Source organism: Colossoma macropomum, unplaced genomic scaffold (assembly GCF_904425465.1).
Source record: "Colossoma macropomum unplaced genomic scaffold, Colossoma_macropomum, whole genome shotgun sequence".
Lineage (NCBI taxonomy): Eukaryota > Metazoa > Chordata > Actinopteri > Characiformes > Serrasalmidae > Colossoma > Colossoma macropomum.
Window position 1 is genome coordinate 7,781,284 of NW_023494805.1, and position 19,430 is coordinate 7,800,713.

The window sequence follows — 19,430 nt, forward strand, 5'->3', positions numbered from 1 at the left end:
AGCAAAATAGACCTTTATAGCTAAAAGGCTAAAAGGCTAATATGGGGGGGGGGGTCTAATTTTCAGATTGGTGATATTTTAGTAGAAGAATTAGAAAATGGCTTATTAAATACTTCTACAGCACCTAAATCTGCGGCCAGAGGCGCCCAAAGCTCTGAGAGAGGGAAGTGAGAGCGGAGGAGTTTACGCTGAGCGCGCTAGTTGGCGTGCTGCGCCAATTGGAACACAGCCCGCCTCGCAGCGGAGCGGCCCCGCCCTCCGGGAGTTCGCCGCGCTGCTGCTGCCCCGTTCAGTCTCCATGATTTGACAACAGCAGAAGTAGCCGAAGCCATTTACCGAGGCGAGGCGGAGCGGGAGGGAGGAAAGACGCGAATGTGAGTGGATGTGCAGCGATCTGAGTAGCGCCGCTCAGACGGCGGAGCCCGGACAGCAGCTCGCCTCTTCTAGCTGAACCAGAGCCGGAGATTTACTTCTGTTCGCCGCAGCTGTTGTTGTTGTTGTTGTTGTCGCTGCTGTTGTTCTTCTTCTGCGCGGAAGATGGAAAGTGCGCGGGCAGCGGTCAGGCCGGCTGAGGGCGGCTCTTCCACAGCGGGCGTGTGGAAATCCAGCACGACCGAAAGCAGCAAGCCGAAGAAGCCCGGCGGCCCCTCGCCGAGTCCGGGAGTGGACGACGGCGGAGGCGGAGGCGGCGGCGGCGGTGGCGGTGGCGGTGAGTCGAAGCCCGAGGTTGCCCGTATGGACGCTCTGAAAGGCGGCCAGCGGTCTCCTCCGGCCGCCGAGCTGAACAAACCCGCCCTGAAAGCTGCCAAAAACGGCCGCGGGGGTCCAAACACCAGCTCCAGCACCAGCACCAGCTCACTGCTTCTGAAAAGGCGGCGTCTGAAGAGGAACCTGTCAGCCGCCTCGGCCTCGACCAAGCTGAGCTCGGCCGCGGTGCCCTCCTCATCGTCCTCCTCCTCTTCTTCATCCTCATCCTCCTCCTCTTCCTTGCACACCCGCAGCCTGGACAGGAAGGCCCTGCTGAGGCACCGGCAGGCCGCCGCCGTCCAGCTGCAGCCGTCTGACCGCCAGTGGGTCCGGGCCGACCTGCACCGGGGCGCCGTGCATGTGCACGACCGGTCCTGGGACAGGTCCAGCCCCAGGCCCGTCCTGTGCACGCTGGAGACCACGGCGGGCGAGATCGCCCAGCGTCTGAGCCAGACGGGCAGCAAGCTGGCGTCGGTGGTCCGGGTTATCGGGGGAGGCCGGGGTGGTGACCACCAGAGCCGCTTTGAGCACCTGAGGCCAGAGAGCGACCGGCTCCACCTGTTCCTGTTCGAGAAGGACGAGAGCGACGGACGGCCCGAAGACTTCGGCCTCTACTCGCCCGAAGTGTCCATCACGGCCAGCCCCTTGTCGCCCAATGGCAACAGCGAGGGGTCGGTGCAGAGCTTGGGCTCCGCACAGTCCCGGCTGGCCGAGCACCGAGACTCTTTGAGCGACGACATGATCCTGGGCACGGACGCGTCCGCCCTGAGCCCGCCCTTCGAGGGCCCGGACGCCTACGGAAGCTCATCGGACGAGCTGGAGCTGGACGGGCCTGCGCCTGGAGACCCCAGCGACTCTGTGACCCAGGACTCGACCATTTTAACGGACAGGACGGACATGAACGGGAGCAGGCTGGAGCCGCTGAGCCCGGCCCCTGTCCCGCCTGGATCTGGTCCCGGCTCTCCGGGCCCGTCTGAGCGCCTCTGTTCGCGGCCCGAGGCCTCGGAGGCGGAGGATCGCAACACTTCGCCGGCACTTTACGTGCAGCTCCACGGTGAGGCGGCCCGGCGCCTGGCCCGGGACGAGAGGCCCCTGCAGATCCAGAACGAGTTCCTCTTCAAACTGGGATTTAAGGACCCGTGGAGAGTGCAGGAGGAAGGGATGAACACCGAGCTCGGCTCACTGCTGCGCTTCTACGCAGGTAAGGAACGGGACGGAGCTTAAAATTGCTTTCGAGTTTATTATAATGCTCTGTAGGCCTGTCCAACAGGAGGGTGGCGGTTTCAGGTTGTCTGGGTCGTTGAGCGGCCAGTAGTGGTCAGCCAAGGTGACGAGGAGACTGGAAGACGTCTCGCCACTCATCCAAGGTGCCCTCAATTCAGGTGAAGCTCCTCAGATGTGATGAAACGTCTTCAAGATCGGACCACAAGGCCTCGAGGTCACATATAGGCTGGTTAATTGACCTCATGAGGTCCAGTGGTTCCCAACCCTGGTCCTGAAGGACCCACTGCCTGGCCAGTAAGCTGAGTAGTTGGTTCAGTTGTGTTGTAGCCCTGAAATGAGCAGGACAGGGATTCTCCAGGAGAGGTGAGCCGGCACTCGGAAGGTCGTGGGTTAAGATCCCAGGACTGACTGGGAATACCTGCCTGTGACCTTGTGCGAGTCGCTTAACCCCCCAGTGCTGCAGCCGGTGCTGCTCCGCTGGCTGTGCTGCTCCCAGACTGGGCTTTATTAGGCAGACAAACGGCAAATTCTCTTTTGTAGGATGGAAAAAAAGTCCATAACATAACATCTCGGAATAATTATATCACTGTGTTCGGAAGAAAACTTCGGATCTCCATTTTTGTTGTTTTTCAGTTTTTCACATAATTTTAAAGTATGTGTGTCCCTTTAAGTCATGTGTAAATTTCATGATAAATGGACCAAAAGAAATGACCCAAAATGACTTGGTAAAAGCTCTGGTTCCATTGACTTACATTAAAAGTAAAGTAGGTTTTTTCCTTCTCCTGAAAAGTTACCATTTTGGAGATACAAGGTTTTCTTCCGACAACAGTGATTTGTAAAAATTTACATTCTAAATGAGAATTTTATATGAAAATGTGCTCAACTTTGCACAAATGATGACAAATGTGCCTTAAAAACCAACATAGAACAAAGTCTATGTGCATTTTGTGCATAAACGAGGCTCCAGGATTGGGAACCACTACTGCAAACTGTCTGCACTGCACAGCTCCGTGTTCTTCCTGATTCAGCTCCTGAAAGACTGAATCCTTACCTAGTGCCTTGTCTCAGGTGCAGGAAGAGCATGAAAGTGCTTAGAGAGCTAGATATGGCTTAATTCATGACACAGGTAGCGCAGAAAGGTGGATATTCATGAGATCGCATTGGTTGATATCTGCTTGACCATGGCCGTGTTGACTGAAGGGCTCATCATGTGTGTTTGAGGGCTTTGGGGTTTACTGCACACGCGCTGACCTGAGCCAGGGACGGTCAGCAGTCGTCCAGTCACGCAGGCTTTTGTGACAACACTGCATCACACTTCAGGCAATGTTTGGGTGTAGTGGTGCACTAAACTCGTAAACAGAGCACGTTTTTCTCTTTTACCTTGGCTTGAATGCACTTGACGTGCAGATCGTTTCACGCTCTTGTTAACTGGGTTGGAATGTAGTGCACGTGCAGTCAGTTGCACACGTGAAGATGAGCGCACGTCGTCTACTGGGAGCACATTTTAATGCACATTTAGTGTATATTTGCTGAATTTAGCATATTGAAATGTGTAAAATGTGCAGAAATTATGGCTGTTGTTGTTTTTTTTTATTGTAATATGTTAAACCTAGTAAAGAAACAGAAATCGTGCACTAAAATTTGCAAACAAATGTGAAAATCTGAAAAAAATGCCTAATTTAGGTTTATACCCCGTAGAAAACGTGTCGACTTGTTTTCAGTTAAGAAAGTCAACCAGGGGTGTTCAAACTTTTGCCTACGACTGTAAGTGCTGTGATGTTTACATCCCATTGGTTGACAGCCGGCAAAGTGAGAAGGTTTGAAGAAGTACAGTAACCAGTATCAGCTGCATGCATGTGCTAGTCACAGCCACAGCCTGCTGACTCAGTTGGTCATTTAACGTGTAACTTTGGCTGATCTGTCTGTTTTAAGCCCAGATGTTGTGTCTGTCCAGTCCGAACACCCCCCACCTCCTCCTCTACCGGACAGGGCTGAGTTCGGCCTCGCGTTATCAGGCTCAGTGAGAAACCTTCCTTTATCAAATCCTGTTTTCTGTGTTTGTGCCAAAGCTACCCTGTCGGTTCCTCACCGAGGCGTCCCGTTAGCGGAGCTGCGTGTGCTGCGCTGTAGGTGTGCGGTTGTCAGGACAGCCGCCGAAGGGGAACACGACCCGCAGTGGGAACCTCAGGGCCCGCCTTCCCTCAGCGCTGCCCTAACCCTCCTCCGGCCCTCTGGCCTCCATGCGCCGTCTCAAGGGAGACGGAATGCCACAGAACCCGAATTTCCGTCTGTGATGTAACAATGGCACGCAGGCTGTTCTAAGAATGCCGCGAATTCCAGAATCACATGTCGAATTCTAGAATTACACACATCACAGGCCGAAGGTTAACAAAGGTCAGACTAGGGTGTTTCATCGTTATTGGGGTGAGTTAGGCCACGGTACGCTTTTCTCAGAACGCCAAGGACGCTGTCAGTACAGTCTTAGCAGAAAGGGTTCTGTGTATTACCAAAAAAAGAACACTTTTTGGTGCTATATAGAACCCTTTCTCCGTCAGTCTGAAGAACGCTTTCATGATGCAGGGAACCCTTAAATCATGCAAAGGGTTCTTTGAGTGTTCATGGTTCTATATAGAACGATTTGTTGGCTAAAGAACCTTTAGAATCTTTTTTTTAAGAGTGTACTTAAAGACTACTGACTAACTGCATATACTTTTTGTATATATATATGTATATATATACATACATACATACATATAATTGCAAAGTGCATAATTAGGTCTGCTTAATTAGATTTAGAGCAGTTCAGTTTGTAAAACATTGACTAAAAATAGTTGTTGTTGTTGTTGTTATTATTATTATTATTATTATTATTATTATTATTGCTATCATTATTATTATCATCATTATTACTGTAATATTTGTGTTGATCTATTAGTTCTATTTTGTCTGTTTTGATATTGAAAACTCAATATTGTGATGATATCTTGGGGAAAATGTCTTGAAAGCAAATTGAAAATAGCAAATTGAATATTATATTGTATTATAATATATTATATTATATTATTATATTATATTGTGGTATATTATATTATAATATAATATAGTGTATTATACTATATTATAGTATATTATATTATTATATTGTATTGTATTATGTTATATTATAATATATAGTATTATATTTTATTATGGTTTTGATGTCAGTATTTTAACACATTATTACTAGAGCTGATCATCAGCTTTCCCATAGTTTTGTGTGTGTTTAGAAGGGCAGAAGCGTCAGATCGCAGTGATTTCTGGACACGTTTTGCTGCTGAAGTTGGCTCTCGTGCTGCATCGGATGTTGGCAAAGTCGACGTGATTGTAGTGCTGCAGTAAATATTTGATAATCTTTGATGAAATCGATGGTTTGTGTGCTCGAAAATGGATAAAGCCGCCCGAATAACCGACACGTTTACCGCTTATATGATCCCGTGCACGTCCGTGGGGAAGTCCGTTGTTTATCAAGCCAAATACTAACACATGACAAGTAGTGCCCAGTTGCCAGCTCTGCACGATTTGGGGTCACAGGGTCGTTTTTCACTCCAGCAGGGTAACCGAGAAATCCTGCTTTATGAAGTGCAGTAGGAGTAAGTGTCCTCCTGCTCTGGGTCGCTAGCTGGCTGCCGTGTTTTTAGTTGCGTTTATTTTTGAGAATAAACGAGAGTGTTGTGTCCAGCTAGCTGTAGGTGTATTACTCAGACTGCACTGGACGTTAAAGCCGACCCGGCTGAGGTTAGTGTGTGCTGACTGAGATGGAGCGGCTTTGAATGGCTTAAGAACCTTCATTACGTCACTGTTCACCAACCAGAGCTGACTGAGAGGTTTTCTCTTTGAAGATGACGGTTAGGTTACGCTGCTGACAGAGCCAGAGCAACTGCTGTGCCCAGGGTTGCCAGATTGGGCAGGATCCCCTAATGTAGCATTTTAATGCAGTTTTGCTACGAATGCGGTTTCCATTCACTTATGAAACTGGAACACGGCTGTTATTTTTAATATTCATGATAATATTCAGTGTAATATGTGAAAATCAGACTGTTCGGTTGTTGCAGCTCTTCATTATTGTAAAGGATTTCTGCTACTTTAATAAAAATCACCACCTGCTTCCACAGTTTTGCCCTGTATTGAACAGAAGTCACTCTTCGAAGGGTTGAAACGCAGCGCTGATCACCTGTGCCTTTATTCTGCTGGAGAGCTCTGGAGCGCGGAGTCAGCCTGGCGGTTCAAGTCTAGGCAGCTATGCTTCAAACTGCTAACTCAAACGTAAATATTTAACCACGTCGCTGCACGACTGTAGTCCTGCGTGTTCAGGCCCCCGGGGCTAAACTCACACTGCTAGTAGTTGCTTGTAGTAGCGTTCAGTGTGGACCTGTTAATGTTTAAATGGGAAACCCCACCGATTTCTCAAAATTCCTTTATAATTCAGTCGTTAAATTGTCAACAAAGTCATCCAGAGTGGTTTGATGTGAAGTAGTTCATCGTAGAAAGTGGTGGTGATAGGAACCAGGGGTTGCCGCGACTACAACACAAAGGTAGCCACTTTATTGACTATCCATATGTAGGGTTAGTAATGGTAAACCGGTTTTCTTTGGGTGCTGTTTTAGCTCTCCATGAAGAGTGGATTAAAAACTACATTCTAGCCAAGAAGCTTATCTCCAACTATCATGAGACAGCGTCTCAGATATCAGGCAGCGTTCATCGCCACATCACGTGATGACTTTCTGTGAGGCAGCTTTTAAAGGACCCATATCCTACGTTTTTCTTTATATCTTACTTTTTCCCATGAAGTCCACTTATAACAGGACCGTTTTCCAACCTCTCCTTATCTCTTAGCGCAGTGGTTTCCAACCCTGGTCCCCCCTGTCCTGCACATTTAGCTGTTTTACCTGCTGCAAACCCACCTGATCAAAATAATCAGCTCATTAACAAGCCACTCATGAGCTGAAGTGGGTGTGTCATGGCAGAAAAAGACACAGTTGTGCTGGGCAGAGGGTCTTTTGGACCACGGCTGGGAACTCATGCCTTGGAATTAAACAGGTTGCAGCACCTTTAAGTCAGAAGTATGTAAATAAGCCCTGTTTTGATCGTCTGCCGTGTTTTGTGCCTCATTTAAAAAGCACTCAGAGCTGAAACACTCCTTACAGCTTCAGCGTGAATGTAAACTGTGCAGGGCCTGAAATTCATTTTTCAAAATGAGGGGGGAATCCCCCCTTAAATGTTTCACATAGGGGGGATTTACACACTTGGAGGGTGTCGGGGAGGGGGGTGTACTACTTGTGAGCTTAACTACAGGTCTTACCTTGTCCCTTTCTTTTTGAAAGAATGACTCTCCACCTCTTTCATGAATTTTACCAGATGACCACATTTTGAATTAGTTAGAATCAGTTTGTTTTCTGCTATAAAGTATCCGGTTTTGAGAAGCCCCTTCGTTTCCTCCTCAACTTCAACAGCATTAGCCGCCACATTCTTTGCCGAATCTGCCTCACGCTTTGTTTTCAAGGCTGTGGTATGAGAGGCGCCGCCTGAGTGCCGCCTTAAAGTAACGTCGGCTGGTAAAAAGCGCAGCACCGTGTATTTTACAAACCGAGCAGCTCGTTTCACTGGTGTTGAGTTCGACCCACGGAGATATTCTGAGCCAGTTAGTCAGAAACTTGTCTTTGTGCTGCTGCTTCACCTCGCTAACGTCACTGTAACCTGACTGAGGATCCTGAGGATTAATACTGTTAACGCTGATATCAGTAGCACTGCTGTTTGTGCTAGCTAGTCCTTTCGGGTTCCACTTCAGATGCTGCAGATTTATGTTTTAGCCACTGGTCCATGTTTGCAAGTCCTGAACCCTGTCTGTAAATGTTAGCGAGAGGTGATAGATAGAGAGCGAGAGCGTGTCGAGTGTGTTGTCCAGAGCGGAAGTCGGTCCGTTCGGCCAGTCGTCCCTGCATTCCACACTGATGCGAACGTTGGTTGAACGTTATTAAACATCGCTGTAAATGCCTGCAGGAATTTCCCGCATTATAAGTGTTAGATTTGTGGAAATCGATGAAATTATGAGTGATAACTGCAATCCTGTGCTGAAACTCAGGCCCTGACTGTGGTAGGCTAAATAGACAGACATATGTGAGTTGGTTCTTGTGACATCACAGAAACGGTGCGTTCAAAACAGGCTGTTTTGCGGTTTATTTTCCATGTATGGACTGTAAGGAGTGAACGGACATTTTGAAACTGTAGTATCGTTCATGTATTACATCAAACTCAAGCGGAGCAAATCCAGTTTTCCGTGATATGGGCCCTTTAAACACGTCAGACGTCTGGTTCCTATCACCACCACTGTGAACCGACTCGATAAGTGTCTCTAGACGGGAGCATTTCACACCAAACTGAATCTGAATGAACTTAGTTTACGTCTCACCCGTTATATATAAATTATGCAGAAATTTTGGAAAGTCGGTGGAATTCCCCTTTAATTCAAATGTGCTTCTCCTTCACTGCTGCCCTTTATTTTCGTTCTCCTTGCTCTCTCACTTTCTCATCGGCCTCTCGTTGTGGGTAATAAAACATGGCAGCGTCCTCTGCTCCCACGGACGCGCATGACACGGCCACAAAGCCGCCGCGGCCAACTTATGGTGCTTGGACCCCGGCCTTGTTCCGGATCTCGCTCCATTATCATCAGGCTGAAAAGCTTGAATGCGCTGTTGCTGGAATGGACAGAGGGGCCCTAAACGGGGTAGAAGGGAGGGAGCTGTGCGGGGGGGGGTTGTCGGGGAGGTCCGGGTTAAAGGCCGTCTCTCCACTCCCGGCTCTCTCTGGTCATTCAGATGCAGTGTGGCCTCTCTGTTCTTGGCAAGCTCTCCGCTACTGTCTCACGGCTCGGCCTGTGCCAAGACCCTTCAGCCCACCCCGCCGCGGAAGGGGGGGGGTGGAGATAGCTGCAGGAAGCGCTTTCATTCACTCAGCTGGGGTAAACAGGGATGGTGAGAATACGGATGGGTTTGGGGAGAGAGGGAGGGGGTTCGGTTAGTGGAGCAACGTTGCGCTGCTTTCTTTGGCTGAGGCGGTGTCTCTCTGAGCGTCGGAGTGTTCGTGTTATTTTGGCCGTATGGTGGAGGAAGAGCGCACGTTTCAGGACTTTGGGAAGCTTTAGGCCTTATAACTTCATATTTCCATGACTGTTTTGTGATCAGATGCTTTCATTTTAAAGAAAACGACATTAATAGGCGAAGTACATGTTGCGAAATGACCAGCAAGGTCAATTTAAATGCAGTCGCTATAATGAGATGTAGTGAACACAGGTCACTACTGTTCCATAGTGACCTGTGGAATACAGGCCAAAACCTCTATTACAGAGTTTTCACGTTGCCTGACGTCTTTAAATTAAACGATAACGTCTGCAGAGCCGCAGTTTCACTCCAGCAGGTTTGAGCCGGTGGCGTTCAGCTCGTGCACCGAAACTTGTTTCGGATTTTCTTAGCGAGTTTTAGGTTAATCAACATTCCAGTCGTTTTCTGTTGGTTTCCAGTAAACTTGTGATAAATTTGTGTTGAGCTAATGTTGTATTTTAAGCTTTAGGATAAACCAAACTTTGGTTTGAACACATATAGAGATTCACAGGGTCGGTATTACACGAACTACAGCTGATCATATTTTTTGATCATATCCCTGCTATAAAAAAACAACAAAAAAAAAACAAAAACAGAAATCGTTAAGTGTTTCTTTTGGTTTTTGACGGTTTTGTAAGGTGTTTTGTCTTATGGTTTAACCGGTTACCAGTGGTTGATTCGTATGTTGGCAGCAGTGTCCCTTCCTGAATGGTGATGTACATGGCGACGTGTACAACCAGCACAAACAGTCGCTAAGTAATAAAATATTAGCTGGTGTTTAGTCAGCATGTAAATAACTGTGATTAACCATTTATGTTCTTTTTAATGAATATTTTTGACTTCTTTTATTTCAATCAATCAATCAGTCAACCTTCATTTAAGCTCAGAGTACATTGAGGGAGACCCTCATGTACAATGTAGCCGAGCCAATACAGAGATCAGAGACTGAGAGGTTAAATAGTAAAAACATAACAGATGCTAAAACGTAATAATAATAATCATAGTAGTTAATAAAAAAACGAATAAACCATTAAAATTACAACAATATAAAAACTTAATAAATAAGATAAAATAAGGATGAATCAAATATAATCAATAAAAAAACAGAAATAGAAAATGTAAACACAACAGCTTGGCAACATTAAAATTAATAAGAAAAGAATAATAAAAAATTAGACAGTGACTAAAAACTTCTTATATCTGATAAAAATGCCCTCAATTCACGTTCAGCTTGTTGCAGTGTAAATATAGGATTTTAAAAGCTGACAGCTGTGGATTCGTTACATTGATTTAACGCTGTCTACAGTACTGCGCAGTGGACAGCAGTATGATTGTGTGTTTATCACGTTTTAAGGTGGATTGTATTCAGTTCTGGCCCGAATTCAGCATTTCTGTTTTTTAAATACAAATTCCCGTGTACTGTTTTCCCGTAAAGGCATTAAGCGTCGTGAAAACAAAGTATTAGAGGTTTTGGCACATATTCCTCCTGTCACTCAGGAAAAGTAAGCGTCCAGAATGATGAGTTGTGTCCAGATAGATGATTCTGAAGCAGCGGAGGTCTTAAATTCTGGATTTGGTGTCCAGTTTCTGGTCCTGGATTTTGTCATTGGTAGTAGTTATGATGCTTGTTGGCCAGTCAGTTCCATCAGCGGTTCAATTATCTACCATTAATTACAAAATCCAGGGCTGGAAACTGGATTCAGGGTCCAGAGACGTCTACAAGATCGAGAAATAAGCGATTCCAAACTTTTGAACCAAAAGGAATTTTCTGTTCTTGCTCTTAATGCTATGCTGGGTCACACTGACCTAGATTCCCTAACCGTGTTCGCCATTTGGTTTTGTTTTTATTTTAGCTGGTGAGTCAAAAAAAACAGAGAAATTTCACAATAAGCACTCTGACTGCGTCCGTGCTCAGGGTTGGTGAGTCTGGCGTCAGCCTTTATTGGTTTTAGGTTCTGCTCTCAGTGTTTTCATCATCACTGTCAAAATATTGGTGATATATTTAGCTCGTATCGCCCCACCCTTCACGGCTTCCTCAGCTCTAACCTCAAAACCTTGTTGTAGAACTAGGCTGCTTGCAACACCAGCGTTAGTGGCTGCACTGCTACTGTTAGCCTGCAGTCGTGGCCTCCATCTGCTGGACTGCCTGCATTAATAGAATCACCACTGTGTCTTGAGGGGTCATTTTTTCCATCTTTTCCTACTTTCCACTCGGATTTAAATCCGTGGAAAACATGGATTCAAATGTCAACGTGAGTTTGGTTAAAGGTCATAAAGGTCAGCTGAAAGAGAAGCACTGGGCGGCAACTTCACAACCAACCAGATGCATCTTAAAGGTCCCAGAAACTTCGCTGGAGTGATGTCATTGTAGAACCACTTTGGCTTCGCTAAAGAATTCAGTGGTTGGTTCTTTTAAAGGGTCCAGAGCCTAGATTTTCTTGTATTTAATGTTTTTCCTTGATGTCCACTTCAGTCAATCAACCTTTGTGTAGTTAACCTCGGAGAACATTGAGGGTGACCCTCATTCACAGTGTCCCTGAGTTGATACAGGAAAAGGGATTGATTGAATGTGTGAGAACATATAAATGAATAAAAATGTATTTAATAAACAATGACTCAAATCAGGTAAGTGTAAAAAAAAATGAAACATTAATGATAAAAATACATAAAAATACAGTAGAAAGTATAGATCAATAATTAAAACGTAGCTAAAATGTAGAAGTTCGTAAAATCAAAGGGAGATAAATAAAACAAAAGGAGAATAAGATCAAAACGTTATTATAAATTATAATGTTTGTGTTTTTATGGACTGAAAACAGTCGTCATTCATGTCTGCGTGGCCTTTTTTAACTTCTCTTTATCATTTAGAATTAAACAGGCTGTTTTTGTTGCTGTGCCTTTAAGATTGATATGTAAATGAGTTCTTTTCTGATTGGCTGCCCTGTATTGGCTCTACATTTATAAAGCATTTTGGGCTGAAACACTTCAGTCTGACTGGGCGGGGCTAAGTTGTGAAACGGTTTGTATAGTATGTCAAACTCTTCTTTGAAATAAGTGAGGAATCTTGGGTTTTTCAGTATTTGGGCTCTACAAAGAAGCACTTTTGTAAAGGAGTTTTGTGCATTGAATGAAATTGATTGTCCATTGAAATATTCTGGTTAAAAACACACAAAGTCATGGATTTAGCTCTGTGGCTTAGTCAGTCATGCAGGTATGATGAGAGTTTAGTCCAGAAGCAAAAAAAACTTTAGTCTACTTGTTGTTGTTGTTGTTGTCCCACTTTATATTAAGTGTCTCCAATAACTGTGTAGTTACATGTGAACAACATATGCAACAACAATGTAACTACTAATGATTGTCACTGTTACAGATGGATTACAGTAGTACAGCTTATGTAATTACACATGTGCATCAACTTCAGTTTTGCCTCATGCAATAACACAAGTGTACCTTAAGTCGTCACAGCCCATTCTCTCTCATGTGAGTACACAAGTGTATACGTGTAATAACACGTGTATACATGTAATAGCACAAGTGTACCTAAATAGTCGTAACAGCCTATTCTCTCCCATGTAGTAACACAAGTGTACCTTAATCGTTGTAACAGCCCATTCTCTCTCATGTAATTACACAAGTGTACACATGTAATAGCACAAGTGTACCTTAATAGTCATAACAGTCCATTCTTTCTCACGTAATTACACAAGTGTATACGTGTAATAACACAAGTGTACCTTTAGTCATAACAGCCCATTCTCTCTCACGTAATTACACAAGTGTATACGTGTAATAACACAAGTGTATCTTTAGTCATAACAGCCCATTCTCTCTCATGTAATTACACAAGGGTAGTTTCAGCTTTAAACCACTCTTTAATGTGACAGAACAGCAGACGACCCTTTATCTTAAAATGTAACGACTGTATCTAATGATATTAATTAAATGTGTGGCATTAAACCCAAAGCATTATTACACAGTACCTACATAACAGCTACACAGGAACTGTCCCCTTATTTTAAAGTGTAACTTTACACTACAGTACAGGAAAGTCCCTGTGTAGAAGATACACTTCTGTAATTACATGAGGCAAAACTGAAGTTGATACACATGTGTAATTACATAGGCTGTACCTCTTTAATCGTTTGTAACATTTACTAAGTCATCAGTAGTTACAGTGTTGTTGCATATGTTATTCATGTGTAACTACACACTTATTAGAGACACTGAATATAAAATGGGACCATTGTTGTTTAAGGATCCATATTATGGAGAAAAACCCCTCACGCTTTGGAAATAAGAGGTCGATGTAGTATGTAAGCGTTGTTAAAGTTTCAAAACATACTGTTTACTCTTCCTATATAGAAAACTGAGCTGTTGTTTTTGTGATGACAGTTAAGCCAATTTACATTATATTAACATTCAGCCTACAGCAGTTTAACTTAGGGGTGTGCAGCTCCGGTCCTGGAGGGTCGGTGTCCAGCACAGTTTGGAGGTTTCTGTGCTCAGACACACCTAAAACCTGGCAAATAACACAGAAAGTGTGTTGGAGCAGGTAAATCACCAAACTGAGCTGGACACCGTCCCTCCAGGACCGGAGCTGTGCACCCCTGGTTTAACTCCACTTTCATCCCAAGGTTCTGGACATCCTGGACTGCTTTCTGAATGAGGAGCCAGTCAGAAAAGAGCTTATTTACATATCATTGTTAAAAGTTAAAAGTTGTACAGTTACGAAAACAGCCAGTTTAGGTCTAAGGGATAGAACTGATCTAGAAAAATGTCAAACATACAAGAAAAACGTCGAATATGAGCCACAGAGAGGGACGTTTAATGATCAGAATGTGGCTCAGAACAGAATGAGGCAACCAAAAAAACCTAAAAAAGAGCATGAGCCGTGTCACTCTTCGGTTTATCTGAGGCACGGAGAATGCAGGAAACCATAGTGCTGTGCAGCATTCCAGCTATTAGGATGCCACAGTGAAGTCACATGACTGATGTGTGTTGCAGTCGTTAATCAGCCGGCTGGGGAGGCTTACCGATGCCCTCAGGAGTTAACAGTAATGCGGAATACACATGCAGGAGCGAAAGCTTATCCACCGCTAAAGACGGTCCAGGCAAGTCGAAACCTGATCTGGAGCACTTTAACATCCTACTGGAGTTCAAGCAGGAGGTGGTGGCTGCACTATGCCTTCCACTTTTAAAACCACTTTTTTGACCAGGTACTTCTGAACGTGTGAGAGTTTAGCCTTGGTGAAAGTGGTGCATACAGAAATCGACAACATAGAACAGAAATAACCCACATGAGGGGAAATTTCTAGATTTTTGTTTCTGTATTTATTTTCAAATACATGTCAAGCGTGTGATGTACAGGTCTGGGCGATACGGCAAAAATATCACACCATGATACTCTAAGGCATTTCCATGATACACGAAACGCATCACAATAGAGCTGCAAGAATTAATCCATTAATTGTCAACTATTAAATTAATCGGCAACTATTTTGGCGATCGATTAATCGATTAATCTCTTTTTTTTTAAGTAAAATGTCTCTGATTCCTGCTTCTTGAATTTGAATATATATATTAAATATTTTCTGGTTTCTTGACTCCTCTGTGACACCAAACTGAATATCTTTGGACTGTGGACAAAAAAAAAGGACATTTGAGGACATTGGGGTCGTTTTGGACTTTGGAAAACACTGAATGACATTTCTTCCCCATTTTCTGACATTTTATAGACCAAACAACTAATCGATTAGTCGAGAAAATGATCAACAGGTCAATCGACAATGAAAATAAAACTCCAGCAGCACTGCTGTGTCTGATCCACTCAGAAGGACTACAGTCTGTAACTGTAGAGCTACAAAGTGCTCCTATATAGTAAGTGGAGCTGATAAAATGGACAATGAGCATAGAAACAAGGAGGTGGTCATAATGTTATGCCTGATCGGTGTATGTGTGCTTGCATGTGTATGTATATGTAGCACATATGTTTAATAAGAGCAAATACATATAAATGTATTTTTCTTACATACAACAGATCAATACAGTGAATACGCTGTCTGCAGTATGTATACTATATGTTAATGGCAAGTGTTTGGCAGCATAGATGCCAGGGATGTGACTGTACCAGGTGCAAATGTGCAAAACACTTAAAAAATAACATATACGTATCATTTAGTGTGTAAAATCAAAGTCTTTTTAATTTGTGTACTTTATTATTCATGAATTAATTCGTTCAGTCGTTCCTCCTCCCCTCTAGTTTCACTGTGAAGTCTCTTGTATTCGTGTTTGGTTGTTATCAGTGAAGAGTTTCCATGTTTGAGGGCCTGCTTTGTTTTGCCCGTGTGCGCCCTCTCCGAGTTCTGCTCTGCAGGTTAGTTTAAGGCTAAACACGGCGCAGTTTGGAACAAAACAGTGTGTGTTAGGCCCAGATCGGCTTAGGATAGCTCGCTTTTTTCCAGAGACGCCTCGACGTCAGTGTTGACTGTTGCATTATTTCGTAGAGGTGAGTGTTTGGAGTCTGTCATGGGTTTTAACTAGCACAAGAACAGTGCACTGCTTGTTAAAGGGGAATTCCCCTGTTTTTACCAAACGTCTGCATAATTCAGTGGTTGAGATATAAACTTAGTCATTCAGAGTCGTTTGACGTGAAATGCAGTTCTAGAGAAACGTATGAATTCCTTTACAGTGATGATGATAGGAACCAGGAGTCGCAATGTGAAATATAGCCATTTTATTTACTATTCAAAACCAACAGTGACCATATATGTGTGTGCTGAGGTTTAATATGCAGTGTTGGTAATGGTAAAATAAATAAATCTAAAAGTTTTAAGGACTATTTTTCATTAGAATAGCCTGCAACCTTCTCAGAACTGCTGTAAAACAGTGTCTCGGACATCAGGCCGTGCGTTCATAACCTTTTAGAGGTGGACGTCTGGTTCCTATCACCACCACTGTGAACAACTGTGACTCTTTAGTTTCTCTAGAACAGAACGTTTCACACCAAACCACACTTATAGGGCTTTATTTACATTTTAAGCATTTAATTATACAGAGATTTTGAAAAATCAGTGTGAATTCCACTTGTTAGTACTATGTTGGCCTTGTCAGTACTGGATCCCTGATAGCAAGAGGATAGTGGACCGCTGTCGGCCTGCTGATGGCAGAGCTGGTGGTCCACTGGCGTTTTGCTCAGCGGTTAAGCAAAACTTTGCGTGTCATGGCTCATTTTCCACCAGTTTACTGAGTTTTCCTTCCTATCTTTAGTTACGCTTTGTGAATTAGTTTAGTAAATAATTTAAATCAAGCTCAGCCTCAGCAACGTTTTCTATAAAATCATTTAATTTTAGGCCTTGTCATTTTTTTTGTCTCTCAGTTGTTTGTAATATTTATCTATAAATAAATATTTTCTAAAATAAAAGTCTCTGTGCGTTTAAAATCTGTTTGAGGAGATTAAAAACTAGGTACAGCTCGTATGCAGGACAATAATCTGGATGGTCCGAGGGTGGACCAGCAGTGGCGAACGGTCAGTGAGGTGCCGACCTTTTCAAGCCAGCGGACCGAAATACGCTCGCTGTCTGGGATATTGCAGCCTTCTAACCAATCACAACACTGTGCAAGCAATTTCCCTTCACAGTATCAGTAATAGAGGCTGATTCCAGCCCTGTTTTGGTGTTTTACAGTCTTGCAAAAGGAGTGGTGTCTCCAAACGACTGTCCTTTAGTGTTATCGAGTCTCTGCTATTGCTGTGATCAGTGTAATCTGTGTTAGCACCTCAGTGTTAGCCTGGTTATTACCTGTGCAGCGAACCGCAGATGTTTACGTTAACCTCCCGTTCGGCCGCCGTGACGCTCGGCTTCTGTGCGATTAACACCTTAAACTGCTGCGTCACTTTGGATGTGGTGTTTGTTTTTTTCCTCCACAGTCATTTACACAAGTGCCTGTGTGACTCTGTGAGCGCGCTGCGGGCTAGCGCTGTTAGCCTGAGGCGGCTAGCGTGGCTGCGCTGCTGCCTCCACGTGACTCAGATTAACCACAGGTCACTTGAGCTTGGGTCAGTCAGCTCTCTCTCTCTCTTCAGATGCCGGCAGAGAAAGAGTGGCTGTCTTTCTTTTTCCCTCCTCCTCTGTTTTTCAGACACGCACAAAACTGGCATGCTAGCATCCACACGCATATATTTACACTCTCACCCCCGCCCCCCCTCTCTACCGCACACACACTCTCAGTCTCTCTCTCTCTTCTCTTTTTCGCCAGACACTTCAGCAGAAAGTGCCTCCCTCTTCTTTTCTTTTCTTCTACCCTTCCTATCTCATCTCTGGTGTCCTTCTGCAGAGGCAACCGGAAATCCCCCCTAACTCCTCCCTCCCCCTGAGGCATGTGAGGAATGTACGCTGGCTCCTTCAGAATGCCAGGCATGTTTGGCCGAGAGAGAGAGAGAGAGAGAGAGAGAGAGAGAGAGAGAGAGAGAGGCCGGGCGGGAGGGAGATACAGCAACACAGTCTGAATTAAAGACGAGGCCGCACCGCTGCGCTTCGGGGCCGGAGATACTAGCCGCCCCGTTGTCGCCGCCTCCGGCAGGTCAAATGTAGTTCAAACGAATAGGCTTCTCCCATACTAACACGCTAGAGTCGCTAATAATCGAAGAAAGGAGAGTAATAGGCTTGTTATCATTAGCTCTGTGCGAAGGTGTCATGCCAGCCGGGCCTCATTAGCTTTAACTCGTGGGCCACTTTCGTCTAAACGTGCTAAAGTTGCTGTTAATGAATGAGGACTAGTGGTGGGCTGGGACGGAGGGACGCACTGATGTGAGAAATGTGGGCTCATTCTGATATCCAGTGTTTTCAATGCACAGTCTACCAAAGCTGACACACAAACGTTTATGAACTGTAGAAACTGGGACGGCATCTGGATTAGAGTTACAGAAGAAATGTGGAGCTTATTTGCAGGAGGTTACAAATGCAGTCAAATGAATGAAATGCAGAAATTTGAGTGCAGTAATGCAGCGTCACCTAAACGTTCTGCTATTCTAGAGCGCAGTAACTGCATCAAATAGTGGTTTGTGATTTCGGTGAAATTGAAACATCGGTCTAATGCCAAACCTCGTATCTGCCGGTACTAATACAATTCTGATATCGTTGTATGTCCATAATGACAACTGACCCCCTTTTCCTCCTTGGCTACGCTCACCCAAACATGCTGAAGTTGTCTGGCCAAATGAAAAACGTATTGTTTGTGGCAGAGTTGTGGGCCGATGCGATATATTTACGCAAAAAATATAATATCTGCCAATATAGAAATGTTTATAAAATGTAGAAAGCAGGACTGGATCTACCTGGATTAGCATTACAGAACAATGCAGAAGGGTACAAATGCAGTAAAATGAATAAAATTTAGAAATGTTAGTGCAGTAATAACATACATATATATATATATATATATATATATATATATATATATATATGTATATATATATATATATATGTATATATGTGTGTGTGTGTGTGTGTGTGTGTGTGTATATATATATATATATATATATATATATATATATATATATATATATATAACATGTATGTATGTGTATACATATCATTTATAACTCAGGCTCAAATGACAGTGCTTTGGGTGTTATAAATACTTTTTGGTTCAGTAAAAGATGTCTAAGTTTTGGCTTTTTTTGGACAGTTTATTCTGAGCCCCCTATTGGTTTTCACTGAAGCCGCTAACAGGCTAATGCTTCTAGTTTGTTCAGCGTAGGAACTGGGTCAGTCCACCACGAATCTGAAGCCATAAAAACGAGCTCAAAATTAGAATAAACCACAGAGAGTTGATGTCTCTGTATTCTCCGCTCTATTCTTAAATCGAGAAAATCTGTTACAGATTTTAGAGTTGAACTTTTATTCACACAGCAGTGACTTGACAGGTGTGGAAATATTGTTTTTATATCACTTTTTGATGCTTTGCTGATGTTGTTCAATATAAGAGAATATGTTTTATACTCAAATACTAAACATTTGTTCCCTGTTTGCCACCACAGTGGTAGAGTAACCCATCTAAAACAAGGAAATCTCAACCTGTGATTTTATTTAGTGCCATTTAAAAAGCCTGAATCCCAGATCAGAGATCTTACTTTGAGAAGTTTAGTAAATAAGGACCCTCGCTCTTAACTTTGTGTTCAGCTGGGAGTAACCAGTGAGTGAAAACTAAGGGTGCCTACACACTAGACAATAACGTACAGAGCCGAGCAGACAACAGCCGAACAAGTCATATAGAACAGGAAAAGAGTACACGGCGTCGCTGCTGTCCTCCGTCTTGGATTTTCTATTG

At 44.0% G+C, this 19,430-nt stretch overlaps 1 protein-coding gene across 1 annotated transcript in view; it reads left to right on the top strand.

Moving 5' to 3' along the window:
- Positions 1 to 537: 537 nt before the first annotated feature.
- The window catches only part of phlpp1 (PH domain and leucine rich repeat protein phosphatase 1), a 120,197-nt gene continuing 101,304 nt past the window's right edge, over positions 538 to 19,430 (top strand). Inside the window, exon 1 of the mRNA XM_036596557.1 lies at positions 538 to 1,948. Within this exon, the coding sequence (XP_036452450.1) occupies positions 538 to 1,948 (1,411 nt within the window). The remainder of the gene's footprint in view (positions 1,949 to 19,430) is intronic.